The 12856-nt window shown below is 38.6% G+C and overlaps 1 protein-coding gene across 12 annotated transcripts in view; it reads right to left on the bottom strand.

Moving 5' to 3' along the window:
• PTPRM (protein tyrosine phosphatase receptor type M) overlaps positions 1-12856 on the bottom strand; it is a 442950-nt gene that overhangs the window by 18198 nt on the left and 411896 nt on the right. For all 12 annotated transcript variants that reach the window (XM_088050998.1, XM_088051003.1, XM_088051039.1 and 9 more), the window contains one exon: positions 3582-3698. In XM_088050998.1, coding sequence (XP_087907124.1) covers positions 3582-3698 — 117 coding nt within the window. The remainder of the gene's footprint in view (positions 1-3581; positions 3699-12856) is intronic.

Genomic DNA, 12856 nt, shown 5'->3' with positions numbered 1-12856 from the left:
AATCTGGACTAAATGTTAACAATATTAGTAACTGATAGTCTACAGCATTTCTTCTTAAAGATGTATTTCTTGTTTTGAGGTGGTTTGCATATAAAAGGTTTTATTCTCTTTGAATGGTAAGTAATATAAGCTTCCTAATTTACTGCTATTAAGCATCAGTCTGGGATTTTCAGTGGTGGAGAAACTTTGGACATGGCAGTGTTACAGGACTAGAGAGGACTTAGTGTATGTTGGAATCTGATGCTTGGACAGCTCAGGCTGAGGGGTCTGTGGAGACAGGGCATCTGCTCAGAGGAATATCTCATCTCCCCTGTAAACCGACACAAAAAGGCAGGCGAGGGAGAGGGTTAAGAGCATATGAGGCAGTGGTGTGGACTGAGGAGATCACATCCTTAGAACAGAAATGACCTTATATCCTAAAAACCAATTTTAAAACATATTGAAATTGAGGAATAGATAAAACAATTTGCATTTTAAGTCAAGTCTAGCAAACACATTTGAATACAATTTGGTCCCTGCTCTCTGGGGATTTTAGTGTGCATTAGTTAGTGCATCTCTGCTACTGTAAGCAAGGCCTTCAACTCTGTAAATAGCTCTGCTTAGGTGAAGATAGTTTCTCAAACACTTTTGTATTGCTTGTAACAACTGCCCATGACCCTCTAAGAAACAAAGATCCCACAGAAAATAGTAATGCCATGACTATACAAGCTGAGGACTGAAGTGAATATCCCATACAAATTCTTCATGCTGTATACAGCCGAGATTTACAGACAATATACAAAAAAGAAACTGCCCCTCCAAAGCAATGTGCCTGGCTCCTTCACAGATCAGGTTATGTCCTGTACATCCTCTGCCTTAGTTGTGAAAAGGCTGTCTGTCAGGCTGACTGCATTTTTTCTGTCATTGTTAACAGCTGCTTAGAAAAGGTTTTGCATATAGGATAGTTTTATAATGAGTTTTCTTATTATATCTACAAAGGAATGATTTTTATATCTAGCTTTCCTGCTGGTTTCTAAACCCAAAATAGCACACAACTGCATGAATCATAAAAGCATATGCTCAGCTGGGAAAGACTATACAGCTGAAACAAACAGAAAATGGTGTACACTGCTAAACCCTAGGATGTTAAAAAATTCTACAAAAACTTATGCTGCTGCTCTATGTTACTATTCATGTATGACTTATTCATCTGAGTTAACTGTTGTGCTGTAAAGAAACTGCTCCAAAGAAACTGCTTATTCACACAATGCAAAACATACCTAGGAAACAGTCTTCAAAATCAGACTGCACTTTTGGGTTCAATTTTCTCAGCATTATCCCCTGACTACTCAATATCCATTAAAAAAACCAACAAACCAAAGTAAGCGATCAATTTATCTTCAAGCAAATCAACTTCTAAATCATATTTTATGAGCAGGTATGAGATGTTCATCAACAGAAAGGACCATCAGAAGGGTCTAGAGGTCTTAGAGAATTTGAATCTTCTGATTTTCTGAACATCTATGAGGTAGTTGCAGGCTGCAATTAGATCTTCCTTACCCATCCTCCTCATCTCTACCACAATGGACAAGGCTGGTTCTCTTAACTCTACCCTTGCAGTTTACATGTGCTAAATCTTTCATCATTCTGGATTTCAGGTACTGTCCCCAGAAGTCACCCTGTACTGACACAGGGGGTTAGGCCACCTGAGGCACAGAACTCTGAAATTTTTCCTGTTGAATTACTGAAGTTCCTGTTAGTGAAATCTGCAAGTCCTTTGGAATGGAGGCTCCAGTGTTGTTTCAATACCACCTTTCAATTAGTATTATCTGCATGTTTGGTTAGGGTGCTCTCAGGCTCATCATGCACCTTGACATAGGGAAGGTGAAACGTATCAATCTCAGTATATAAAAAACATGAACTTGAGAGAATTATGGTGAAAGAGATGTTCCAATGCCACTGGAGGAGTTAAAAAATATGGGAAATAGAGTAAAAACAAGTGTACTTTACTCAAACTAGAGTGACACTGCTTTTAGAGGCTTACTGAAAAGCTACCAACTATTAAAAAGCGGTGTCTAAATGAAATCTTTTCAGATGGAGATTTTTAAAAAGAAATAAAATGTTTAGTGCCTTTTATCTCTATCTGTTCTAATGCACTTATTCAAGACAGTTTGGTTATGTTCAACTGTAAAATCCTCTAGGTCTTTTCTTCAGTCCCAGTTAAGAAGCGAAAAGCTAACATCAAAGCATGAGCTTAAAATTTGCAGAATAGAAATCAACCAGTGCTTCATCTACTTCAAAGTGTAGCCAGCATTTCTCCTCTGTTTATTAAAAATACCTAAATGCAAGGAAACAACAGGCTTGATTGAATTCAGTACACAATGTGTATAGTGGTAAACATGATACAATATTTCAATTCATTCAAACCACGTAATTGTATTATCATTACCCTCAGGTTGCTATATTGATGCATATTTAAGTAGTAGATTGAAGAATAAAACACGAAGAAACCCCAATTCCTTTGTTACTCTGGATGTGTGTACAGAGACCCTTGTGGGGTATTCTTTCTGGAAATTTCAGGTACCTGGGTGCAGGATTCTTTGATGCTAAATATTCTGTTCTTCAAACCCATAAATGAATATTATTTCATCATTAGAGAGAACCAATAAATAATGGGTACTGCAACTAAATCAAAAGAAGCTTTCTAAGCTAGTTGGTTGAAAATCTACTCATGGTGATGGAACATTACTTCAGTGTGCCATTGGGAATATCTAGTCTTAACAAAAGGAGGCCCATTGTTTGGTGTTCTGCAACTCAGATGGGTCCTGATCCATACAATTAAAACATTTCTGTCCTTTAATGAATTCTGAATGGAACTGCTGAGATGGCACAAAATGCATGGTACACCTCACCATTGACCGACTCTGCCTGTTCTCACTTGCAGTAAGTACCTTTTGTGTTATTTTACCGAATTTGTACCAAATTTATTATTTGTATGTTTTCTATATGTTGTAGCTGGGGAGCTGCAAGTTCTACAAGCTACAAAGCATCAAACAAATGCATGGCATTATTCTAACAAACGGTAATAGGACACACTGATTGGAACTCTCCATGTAAGGACGGATTCGACGTGAAAAGGGAAATTGCCTTGAGAAGAACAGTAATTTGTTATAACTCTGTCTCTGCAGACCAGACACACCCCAGCCCAACAGACAACTGTATTCTCCACCACAGGCTTCTGAATAATGTTGCATGCAGCCTCTGGTACAGACAGAAAATGATTGTGGGGAACGTAAGATGGGAAAGCAGCACAAATCTGTTTTTCAATTGATTGCTGGAAGGGAGGTTTCGATTTCTCCTAGGCAAGGAACGTCACTTTTTCTAACTCAGGCAGGGGCTAACAGTGATGAAAAGCACAGAACAGTTGCTGCATTTGAAGAACAAAAACACAGATTACCATAAGAGGGCGGTAGTCGTTTACCCAAAAGTACCTACAAACCCAGGATGTCAGTCAAAACATTTAACTTTCCCTTGTTGAATCTGTATGTAAGTTACTTTGGCAGATTCCACTGTATTTAAGAAAACTGAATTTGGAAACTTACCTTTTCTACAGCAAATGTTCGAATCACATATTCAGCCAGCAGCTCTGTTTCTATTAGGGTAACTTTAATGTCTTTATATATCTCTGTGTCATCTGGCCAGTATTTGCAGCATTTGACCTTTAAAAGATACAAAAGAAATTAAGGTTCATTTATTTTAGAAGGTTCATACAGAATCCATTTTGCATGCTGTGCAATGATTTCTGATTTAAAGTGTAATCATGCACAAAACAGTCACATTTCCTCCATGTGGAAATGCTTAATGTTTGAGGGACATTGCCTCTTCTCTTTTTAAGACAGATTTCAGAGTTGCACATGAGCTTTGTGTTGTGCTTAGTGAAGTAAGGCACATTTGTTTGGAGTACAAAGGATATTTATACCCTGCACAGTTCAATTATGGTAACTGTTAATTTTCTGTGCTTTCCAAAGAAGAGTGCACCTAGAGGGACAAATACCACCAGAATTTTTTTCCTCCCAACCTCTACTTGTTGATTTGTCTCAAAAATATCTTTCTACCTTCTAAAATAAAAGTGTTTTGCAGACAGGAAGGAGACCTCATTGCAGTCCACAGCTTCCTCACAAGGGGAAGAAGAGGGGCAGCCGCTGATCTCTTCTCCATGGTGACCAGTGACAGGACCAAGGGAACGACCTGCATCTGTGTCAGGGGATGTTTGGGTTGGGTATCAGGAAAAGGTTTTTCCCCCAGAGGTGGCTGGGCACTGGAACAGGCTCCCCAGGGAAGTGGTCACAGCACCAGCCTGACAGAGTTCAAGAAGCATTTGGAAAATGCTCTCAGGCACACAGTGTGATTCTTCAGCACGGTGCTGGGTGCAGGGCCAGGAGCTGGACTTCAATGATCCTTGTGTATACCTTCTAGTTACGTATTTATTGTATGATTCTCAGAAAAGCACCCGTTTTCTCAGATTAGCTTTCCAAAGGAACAGATGAGAGGCCAAATAGCAAAACTCAATGCTTGGAGTCAAGAGCTAAGGTTTATGCCCAGGCTTTAACTCTACATAACTGTACATAGCTTAACTACTAATTCACTAGATAACTCCAAACATGGGTAGCATTCATCTCACTTAATATATATTTTTATATCTATATATATAGATGGTATAAATATAGATATATAATATATATTAATGCCATTTTTAAAAAAAGTATGGTTTGAGGACTGTATATAACGATGTAGATAGCTAACAGATTTAGGAATTTTCTCCTCCTTCCCATTAGTGGGGACAAAGAGGTAGGCTGGGAAGCTAACACATTACTTACACCTCTCTCTTACTCTACTTTATCACAGTAATAGCTATGCTATCACCACTGCATCTGGTCATCAGTAGTGCAGTATGTGCTATGAGTAGCATCTGTTCTACATCTGCTGCATGGAACAGTTTCTCTCTTTTTCCCACCAAAGGGAAGATTTAAAATTGATCTTTTAATACATGTAAATCTAGTGAACCTAAAGATGCACTTAAATGAGTTGGGTAAAAAACTTGAGCACTTTAAATATTCAATGTAAAACTGATAGAATAAAATTAAACTTCACAACTGATAAGAATATTTCTCAAACCTATTTTCATGCAAAAAATATTTAGACTACTACCATGTTTAATCCTGAGCAAAAGGTAGAACAGATGAATGTGTGTATAAGCATACAGTGAAAACTGTAATGCAAGATTCAAATGGTTTATTTATACAAACTCCAGGTTCTGTATAGAAAGGATTATGCAGAAAGTCAAACCCTGTCTTGTCAAGAAGAAAAAAATACATTTTCTTAAGCATTTGTTTTCAGAATGTAGCTGATAATTGTGTACAATCCTTCTTTACTCTCTGGATAGATGGGAGGTATTGCCACATCACAGTAGTGACATCGGCTGATGAAATTGCAAGTTTGTCCAGGCAGGGTCAGTAGTTCTGCCCCTTTTTCTGACTCATTAGCAGGATGAAATATAAATCTGAATAGAACTGAGTTGAAGGGCTGGCAAAACACAGCCCCACATCAGGATCCTCTTCAATGAAAAACAGTAGCCTGGTCAGAAGCCCTGGCTCCCAGCCACAAAATTATACAAGCATCCTAACAGCTTGTTCCTGCTTACACAGCTGATGGAAAGCTCCTAAAGCAAAGCTAAAGTTCAGGTAGCTTTATAAGCAGGTTTTTATTTATTTTTCTGTACTTGTCTTCAGACCTAGTAACCACATTAGTATTGGCTAAAAAGTTCTTTATAGTCTTCATATTTCATCTGGTATTAAGGGTGGTTTCAGGATGAATGGCAACACCAGAGTTCCCTTCCATGGCAAGAGGCTTGGGAGCTGGGACCCTGGACAGTACTCAGCACTCCTGTAACAGGGCAAGGGTAGCAAGACTGTTCCCCCCACCATGCTCAAGAGCCAGAGAGCTGACAGGGTGCCAGAGAGGAGAAGAAGGATTCTACCAACAAGGGACCAAGTTGAGGGCCATTTCCAAGATCTCTAACAACAGGATCTCTGAAAAATGTGTATTCCTCTCTAAAATGTATCTATCTGCTGTAAGCAATGAACAAGCATTTCAAAAGCATTAAACATTGCTGCAAGCGGTTTAATAGTTCCTGCTGCTATCTATTGTTGCATCTACTTGATATTTATTCAGACCTTATCTTGTTCAGATGTATTTCCAAAAAACCTCTCATAGAAGCTAAGTGAAAAACATCAAATGCTCATTGTTTTTTCTGTGCTGTTAAAACAATCCAGAAAATTCACATCGTTCAAATCCCTTCGGCCAGCAAACTGACCCTTTTATAGTCATTGCCAGAAACTCTTTGAAATAGGGTTTTCCCACCTGTGGCTAAGATGACTTCTTGACTCTTCATGAAGAGTAAGACAATTCACACTGCCTCTGGGCTGGAGCAACACACTGACAGCCCCTTCTCTGGAGCCGATTCCCTTTTCCTGCCTGTTCACATATCCGTTCCATAGGTGGAACCTGAACCTGACGGAGAGGGCCGATGCACGTAGGAAGGGAGCAGCTGCAGCCGTGATCCCTGGCACAGCACTGCTCATCAGCACGTCTCTTTGTTGCTAACTTTAGCCTAGTTTCTTTCTGATGGGCGCCTGCTATCCTTGAAACAGCTCTAGTCTAGCAAAATAAACAATCGGGTGGGGGGGTTGGGGGGGATAAGCAACCTTGGCTGAATTAAATTGCTCTTTTCTTGAAGGAAAACATGCCTGTTTCTAACTTGGTAAGTCCAGACTGTCTGGATTATGGCTAAGAACTAGGGACAATTCAGAAAGACCAATTTAGAAGAGCATGGTCCTCATGTTTTTATGCTTCAACTGCTGGATTTGATTCCACTCTTTTTTAAACCTTATTTAAGATGATACAGTGGAATAATTAGGGAAGCACCGGGAGATGTTGTACAGAAGTTATAGCCTTTTGTGCCTCATGCAGCTTGGGCCCGCTGGGGATTTCTTACTCTGCTGCACAGGGTATTTTGGGCACGGAGCAGACTGGAGCTGAGCAGAAGGATCCATGACAACACAATTTCCTGAAAACTCTCCCAAGTGGAATAGGGGCTGTAAAAGCCACAGGAACAGTGCCAGAATTCAGTCAGAGCCACAGACCAACTGATGATTCACTCTCTAGCAGAGGAAAAAAGACCCAAACCCAACTTTATTTTAATTCAAGCTTTTCTCCTACTTTTGGCTCTTGTTTTGCAATGCTCTGCACGTGCTAAGCTCTGGAACTGAGAACTCCATGGACTCCTGGTGAACCAAAAGTCAAGTAAATGCTTAAAGATCCATCTCCCATCTCCTCTAGGACCACCCAAATAAATGCAAAGGTGTCTTAAAGACAGAAGTAGATTAACTAGTGTAAATCAAAATCACATTTATAAATGCTTATTGGATCAGGGCCTTTATTTGTACAAGAAAAGACAATTGCAACAAAATAGAATATGGTTTTACTCATTAAATATGAGAAACACTGCTGGTAGCATATGTTCCTTTTTTTTTTTTTTTAGCACAGCTTTAGCTACCATAACTCGATGAATCTCTTTTCCATTTTATAAACATTTGGTACGTGTTTTACAAAAAATTCTTACTAACAGAAGGTTTAACTAAATAATTGATACATGATTTCTGAACTGAATATTAAATGCACTAGATCTTTTTTTCCCACACAGTTGCTACCATAACAGTAAATATCATCCTCAAAGCAGAAAACATAATTTTGAAATCTCATCTGAGCAGAATTATAATTGAGAGTTTGTTCACATACACCCCACATTTATATCCTACCAACATGCCAAAAAATACAGATGTTCATCACAAGATGAGATAAAAGGATGATTGCCAGAGACATAATGAAAATGCTCTGGTTTAATCTATTCATCCCAAGGTACACTGTCCAATTGTTTCAAACATGTTTATTTTAGTAATAATTTTAGAAATTTGGAGAAGAGAATTATCTACTTCCACTCTCTAGTTCCATCCCCCAGTAAAACAGTCTAACGTGTGAAACTTAGAATTAAAAATGAAGGGGGAAAGTCGTTCTTGCTAGTTCTAAATACAACAAATAATGTAGGCTGTGGATGGCTAATGAACACAAATTGTGACTTCCGAAGGTGTATATTTAACCATTTGGCAATGTGACACATGTAGCTAAAGGCAGTAGGAAAGTCAGGACAGTAATTTACTTACCTAGAATTTTGGAATAGGAATAGTATTACAGACTTAATATGTGAGCTGGCTGTGAAATACACTTTGCAGCCCATACAGAACAGTTTAAATAACACTTGATTATTCAAAGTTTCCAATTTCCTTTGATTCTGAAATATTCTTAGCAAAAGGGTGATATAACTGACTATGTCCTGTACGGATTGTCATTAATGAAGAGCAGTATTATACATTCTAATTTTAAATTAATCTTGAACTAAGTAATAACGATAAGTCAGACATAAATTTTGTAGTGAAACCTCTTGGCTATAAAATGAAACAGCCAACCATGCTAACTGGTAATTTTTTAAACAGATTTTACAGATGTAGCCTGGATAACAGATACTTTTATTTGGCTGACTTGAACTGAAAGAAGTATTTTTATTTAAATACTTTTCGAACAAAATTGTATTACGATATAAGAACATTTTATATGTTATAAAACAACTTTTGACAGGAGATTAAACTCAGTCTTCCTTTTTTAAATTTTCTTTTGTTTGCTTTTGAGCAAGTCTGTTATTAGTTTTATACCTCATTCTACAGTTTTCTAAAAGAGGTGTGGAAGACTATTGAGAAATACAATATTTGAGATACTCTTTGGCACCATCAGATGAATGGGTCTCTGTGAAGTCAGCCACAAGTCTATATGTTGTTCACAGCTGCCAGGGTGGGCAGAGATGTCTCCACGAATTTTAGCTAGCTCAGTCTAATTTCCACCTTCTTCTGCCCTAAGCTGTCCCAGTACTGCAGCCCTAAGTTGCCTGGTGGGTGCATCCTCATCCAGCTTCTGCCCAGAAGTGCTGGCTTTCTGGACATGTCCAGCAACAGCCATAAACAAATGCTTTCCACCTGACAAAATGAGTGTGATCCCTTTGCTCTTAAGATTCAGGCATTCTGTTAGCATGCCATCAACCTGGCAGAGTGGGTTAGAAGAAATTAAGATGACAGGCCAAACCCTTGGTGTGGCCTTCCTTTGACCATAAATATTTGGTCTATAAGAGTTGCTTTAGGGTAAAGCAACCTGAGGTAAAGCTGTTCCAGTATTCCTGCCTCCATTGTTAATACCAGCAGAGGAATATGGATTGCCTTTGTTTCATTGCTTATGTTTAGGCAATTTTGTGCACCTCAGTACAGTCCTAGAAGAAGAAAGGCTGAGCACAACACACGAGAAGGCTGGTCCCATGCCAAGATGAAGGATGGTTAGCTGGAGGTCCTCAAATCCTGTCTTAATTCCTGACACAACTGTGAAATCATGGCACTGCTTCTCAGATCCTGTGCTCTGAGGACCTGATGTGCCTGCATTGAGCAGCACAGCCTGTGCTCTGAACCATGCTTCCATTCCAAGAGAAAAATCATGCCATTAGTTGGGTCCAGAGCACCACCTACTCAGTGGATTGCCTTCTGGCTCTAAAACCTGGTCATCTGATGTTAGCTTAGACATGTTACTCTACCAGGTAAAGTAAAACTGTCAGTGCCTTCAGGATACTTCTCCCTTCACAGAGACATTAAGAGATAATTTCAAGAGTCTGCTGGGGTAAGGAGACTTGCAGTTACGAAGCCATTTTTCTAGCTGTGACATTTCAAGTAAGAACCTGAAGCCATCTCTCTTGGCAAATTGCACCTAAAGTTGCATCCTACACCTTGGTGGCACTTGAGTTAGTCCAACAAAGGGGTCAGTGCATTTGTGTATCCTAAAATGTCTTTTGTTCATTTCTCAAAGTGAATTATCTCAATTGGATTAGCAGGCATTAAGATATTAATCTGTGTTGATTAACATTCTTTGAAACATAGCTTTTACTGGAGATGAGAATACAACAAAACACTAAGAGCTGAACCCATGTCTGCTCTGAGTGACTGAATACCTCTAGCTTGATGCTCTGTTTCATGATTCTAACATTGTTAACCTGGGCACATCTTCTTTAAAAAATTGCAAAGAGTTGTTCCTTCTCCTTCCTGAAGAACAACAAGGGCTCCTCCCCTACTATATATAATGCAGTACTGTAAACTTGTTACTACTGGTTAAAAATCTAGAAATATGAAATCTGTTTTGATGACTAGAAGGGTTCACTGACTTGAAAGATTAACAATAGTTTTAAATTTTGATTAATTTTCTGTTTTTCTCATAGATATTGTATGAATATGAAAAGCATAAACTGTCCTCTATCCAATAGGAGATACTGGAATTACAGTGAAACCAAATGGATAACAACAGAATATAATACCTTGTGCTTATGTATCACAAGCACAAGTCCCCTTTTTGGGGGGTAAACAAGATTAGGAAAAAAAAAATTCAGTAGCTGAAGAAGAACACTGTTTATATATTTAAGAAGCTGGGACTAGAATTGTCCTGAGGAAGCAAATGGATTCATGTAACAACCTTTCCCCTCTTGTGGTTTCTTTCAGTAGAAAAGTTAAAATGAAACCTTAGTCACCAGTATGCATACAAACTCTTTGGCACACCTCCTAAGGAGCATTAACACCAGTATCCTGAATTAATTCCAGTGTAGGTAATTTGGCTTATTACATTTAGAGGCAGTTTCAATTAGACAGAGTGTTCTTCCATTTATACTAAACACAAACGTGCTGTTTGTGAGACATGCTGAAGAGTCACTGTTTCACCTCTGCAAGATCACAGTATTGGGTGATCTGAATCTTAAATACAATTTACCTTTGTTTATTAGAAGGATCTTCTGCATGGAAGATTCTCAAAACTTGTAAAATATGTAAGTACAAACTTTGTAATAGCTTTGTGAAAAATTCCATTTTCATTCTAAGTGTAGGTGGTAACTCTATTGGAAGTTTCACACAGTTTTGTGTTGCTTTTTTCCCATGAAGATTTTGTTTTCTTCTTTTAATCTGTTTCCAGTAAGAAGTCTTTGGACAGGGTTTTATTTAGCAGTTTTTCTTGGATGTCTAATCTCTGTCAATAACACAAATTATCAAGTAGATCTGAAGAAGATCTGGTTCATCATAAAGACTTTTAGGTTTTATTTGTTAAGGAAACGTATTTGAATCTGTTTAAGAAATGTCTGTTGAATGCTGACCACTGAATCCTGCAAACCCAAAGACATGAACATATGACTGCTTAGGGCTGTGCTTTCTAGGAAGAACAACCCTTTTCTGATGCCATTTATCTTACCACAAGCAATGCTTGTTATAGCAAGTCAGTATCAAGGAGATATTCTCTGTCAGAAGACTATGGTACGGATGTCCTTGCTGTCATGCGGAATGCAATACTCTTTTAAGCATAAAAAGTCAGAATTGTTCCCATTTTTGCAGAGAAGTGCCACATACATAACACGTCAAACACAGGTCCAGGAAAACAAGCCAAGGAAAACTTAAACCCCCACTGTATTCCTCCTTTTCCCCTATGCAAATACAGCCCTTCTGTCTCCTGGGAGGGAAATGACACCTAGGAAGAGTGTGAAATGACTATCAGGAAAGTACCCAGTGACTCCTGGGGGATAAGATGGCAGGGAGAGGCAGTTTGGGTAGCACAAAAGTGTGGGTGCAGGCATAGGGGCTATTTACCAGTTTGAGGCTGCCCTTCATTCCCCTCTGTGTCACATCCATTCTGTTGTAGTCAACCTTGTTTCCCTTCACAAAAAGGGTCTTTTGTGTGCTTATTAACACTATTAGCACTGGCTGTTTTCTAATTCCGAATAATAATTGAGAAACCCAAATTACTGTAATTACTATGCTCCTGGGGTGAGGTTTTATTTTTTATAATTATTTATAGTGATTTTGTTTATGAATACTTTGTTACATTAAAAGCAAAATAGACAATCGTAAGTCCTTGCAGTGCATTTATTTATAACCACCTCCACTGAATTTTGCCAGTGCATTTCAGCATTTATTAATCAGTTATTACTAAATTTTTTCTGCCTAAAGCAAGTGGGAGAGAAAGTGACTACTTATAAATGGCAAATAATGTGACATGCCAAGTTTGATTCTGCCAACTAAGTACCAGTACCAACCCAACAAGAGCAAAGGTGGAGGTGACAGCTAGATGGCACAATTGAATATATTCTGAATCTTCCCATCATGCTTCTTCAAGGAAGACAGAAATGTTTCAATGTGTGCAAACACTGAAACAAATCAAGAGCAACCTGAGACTTTGGCTGGTACGTAAACACCTTGGTCCCATTCCCATTGCTTTCCTGGGTCTTTTGGAGTTTGCCCTCCAGAGTGATCTCTCGGAGTAAGCAAGATGTTCTTCTGTGTCCAATTTATGATCACACCATGTGCTCATAACATCACCACACTGCTGGATAAAAATGTTTGTTTCTTACAGAATAATCCACCAGATTATGCTAAATCTCTCAGGTAAAGATGCTCCCTGAAATGACACTACTATCTTCAGTTGCTCTGCCACTTACAGACATGGGCATGGAGGCTTCTTGCATTAATATAATCCAGAATACTTTACTTTGAAACTGGTTGTTGTCACACTGATGTAATTATATGACTCTTGATTCTCGTTTATGCTCTTTATCCATTAGTGTGTAGCTTGGAAAATTCTGATTCTGGATCATTACCATTAATTACTTGCCATTTTCTTTTTGTGAACTTCATTGTGAGGG

This window comes from Pseudopodoces humilis, chromosome 1, assembly GCF_049639895.1.
Source record: "Pseudopodoces humilis isolate 2021_Gansu_Grassland_sample_001 chromosome 1, ASM4963989v1, whole genome shotgun sequence".
Classification (NCBI taxonomy): domain Eukaryota; kingdom Metazoa; phylum Chordata; class Aves; order Passeriformes; family Paridae; genus Pseudopodoces; species Pseudopodoces humilis.
The sequence above is the reverse complement of the archived record's forward strand: the minus strand, read 5'-3'. Positions and strand labels throughout refer to the sequence as shown.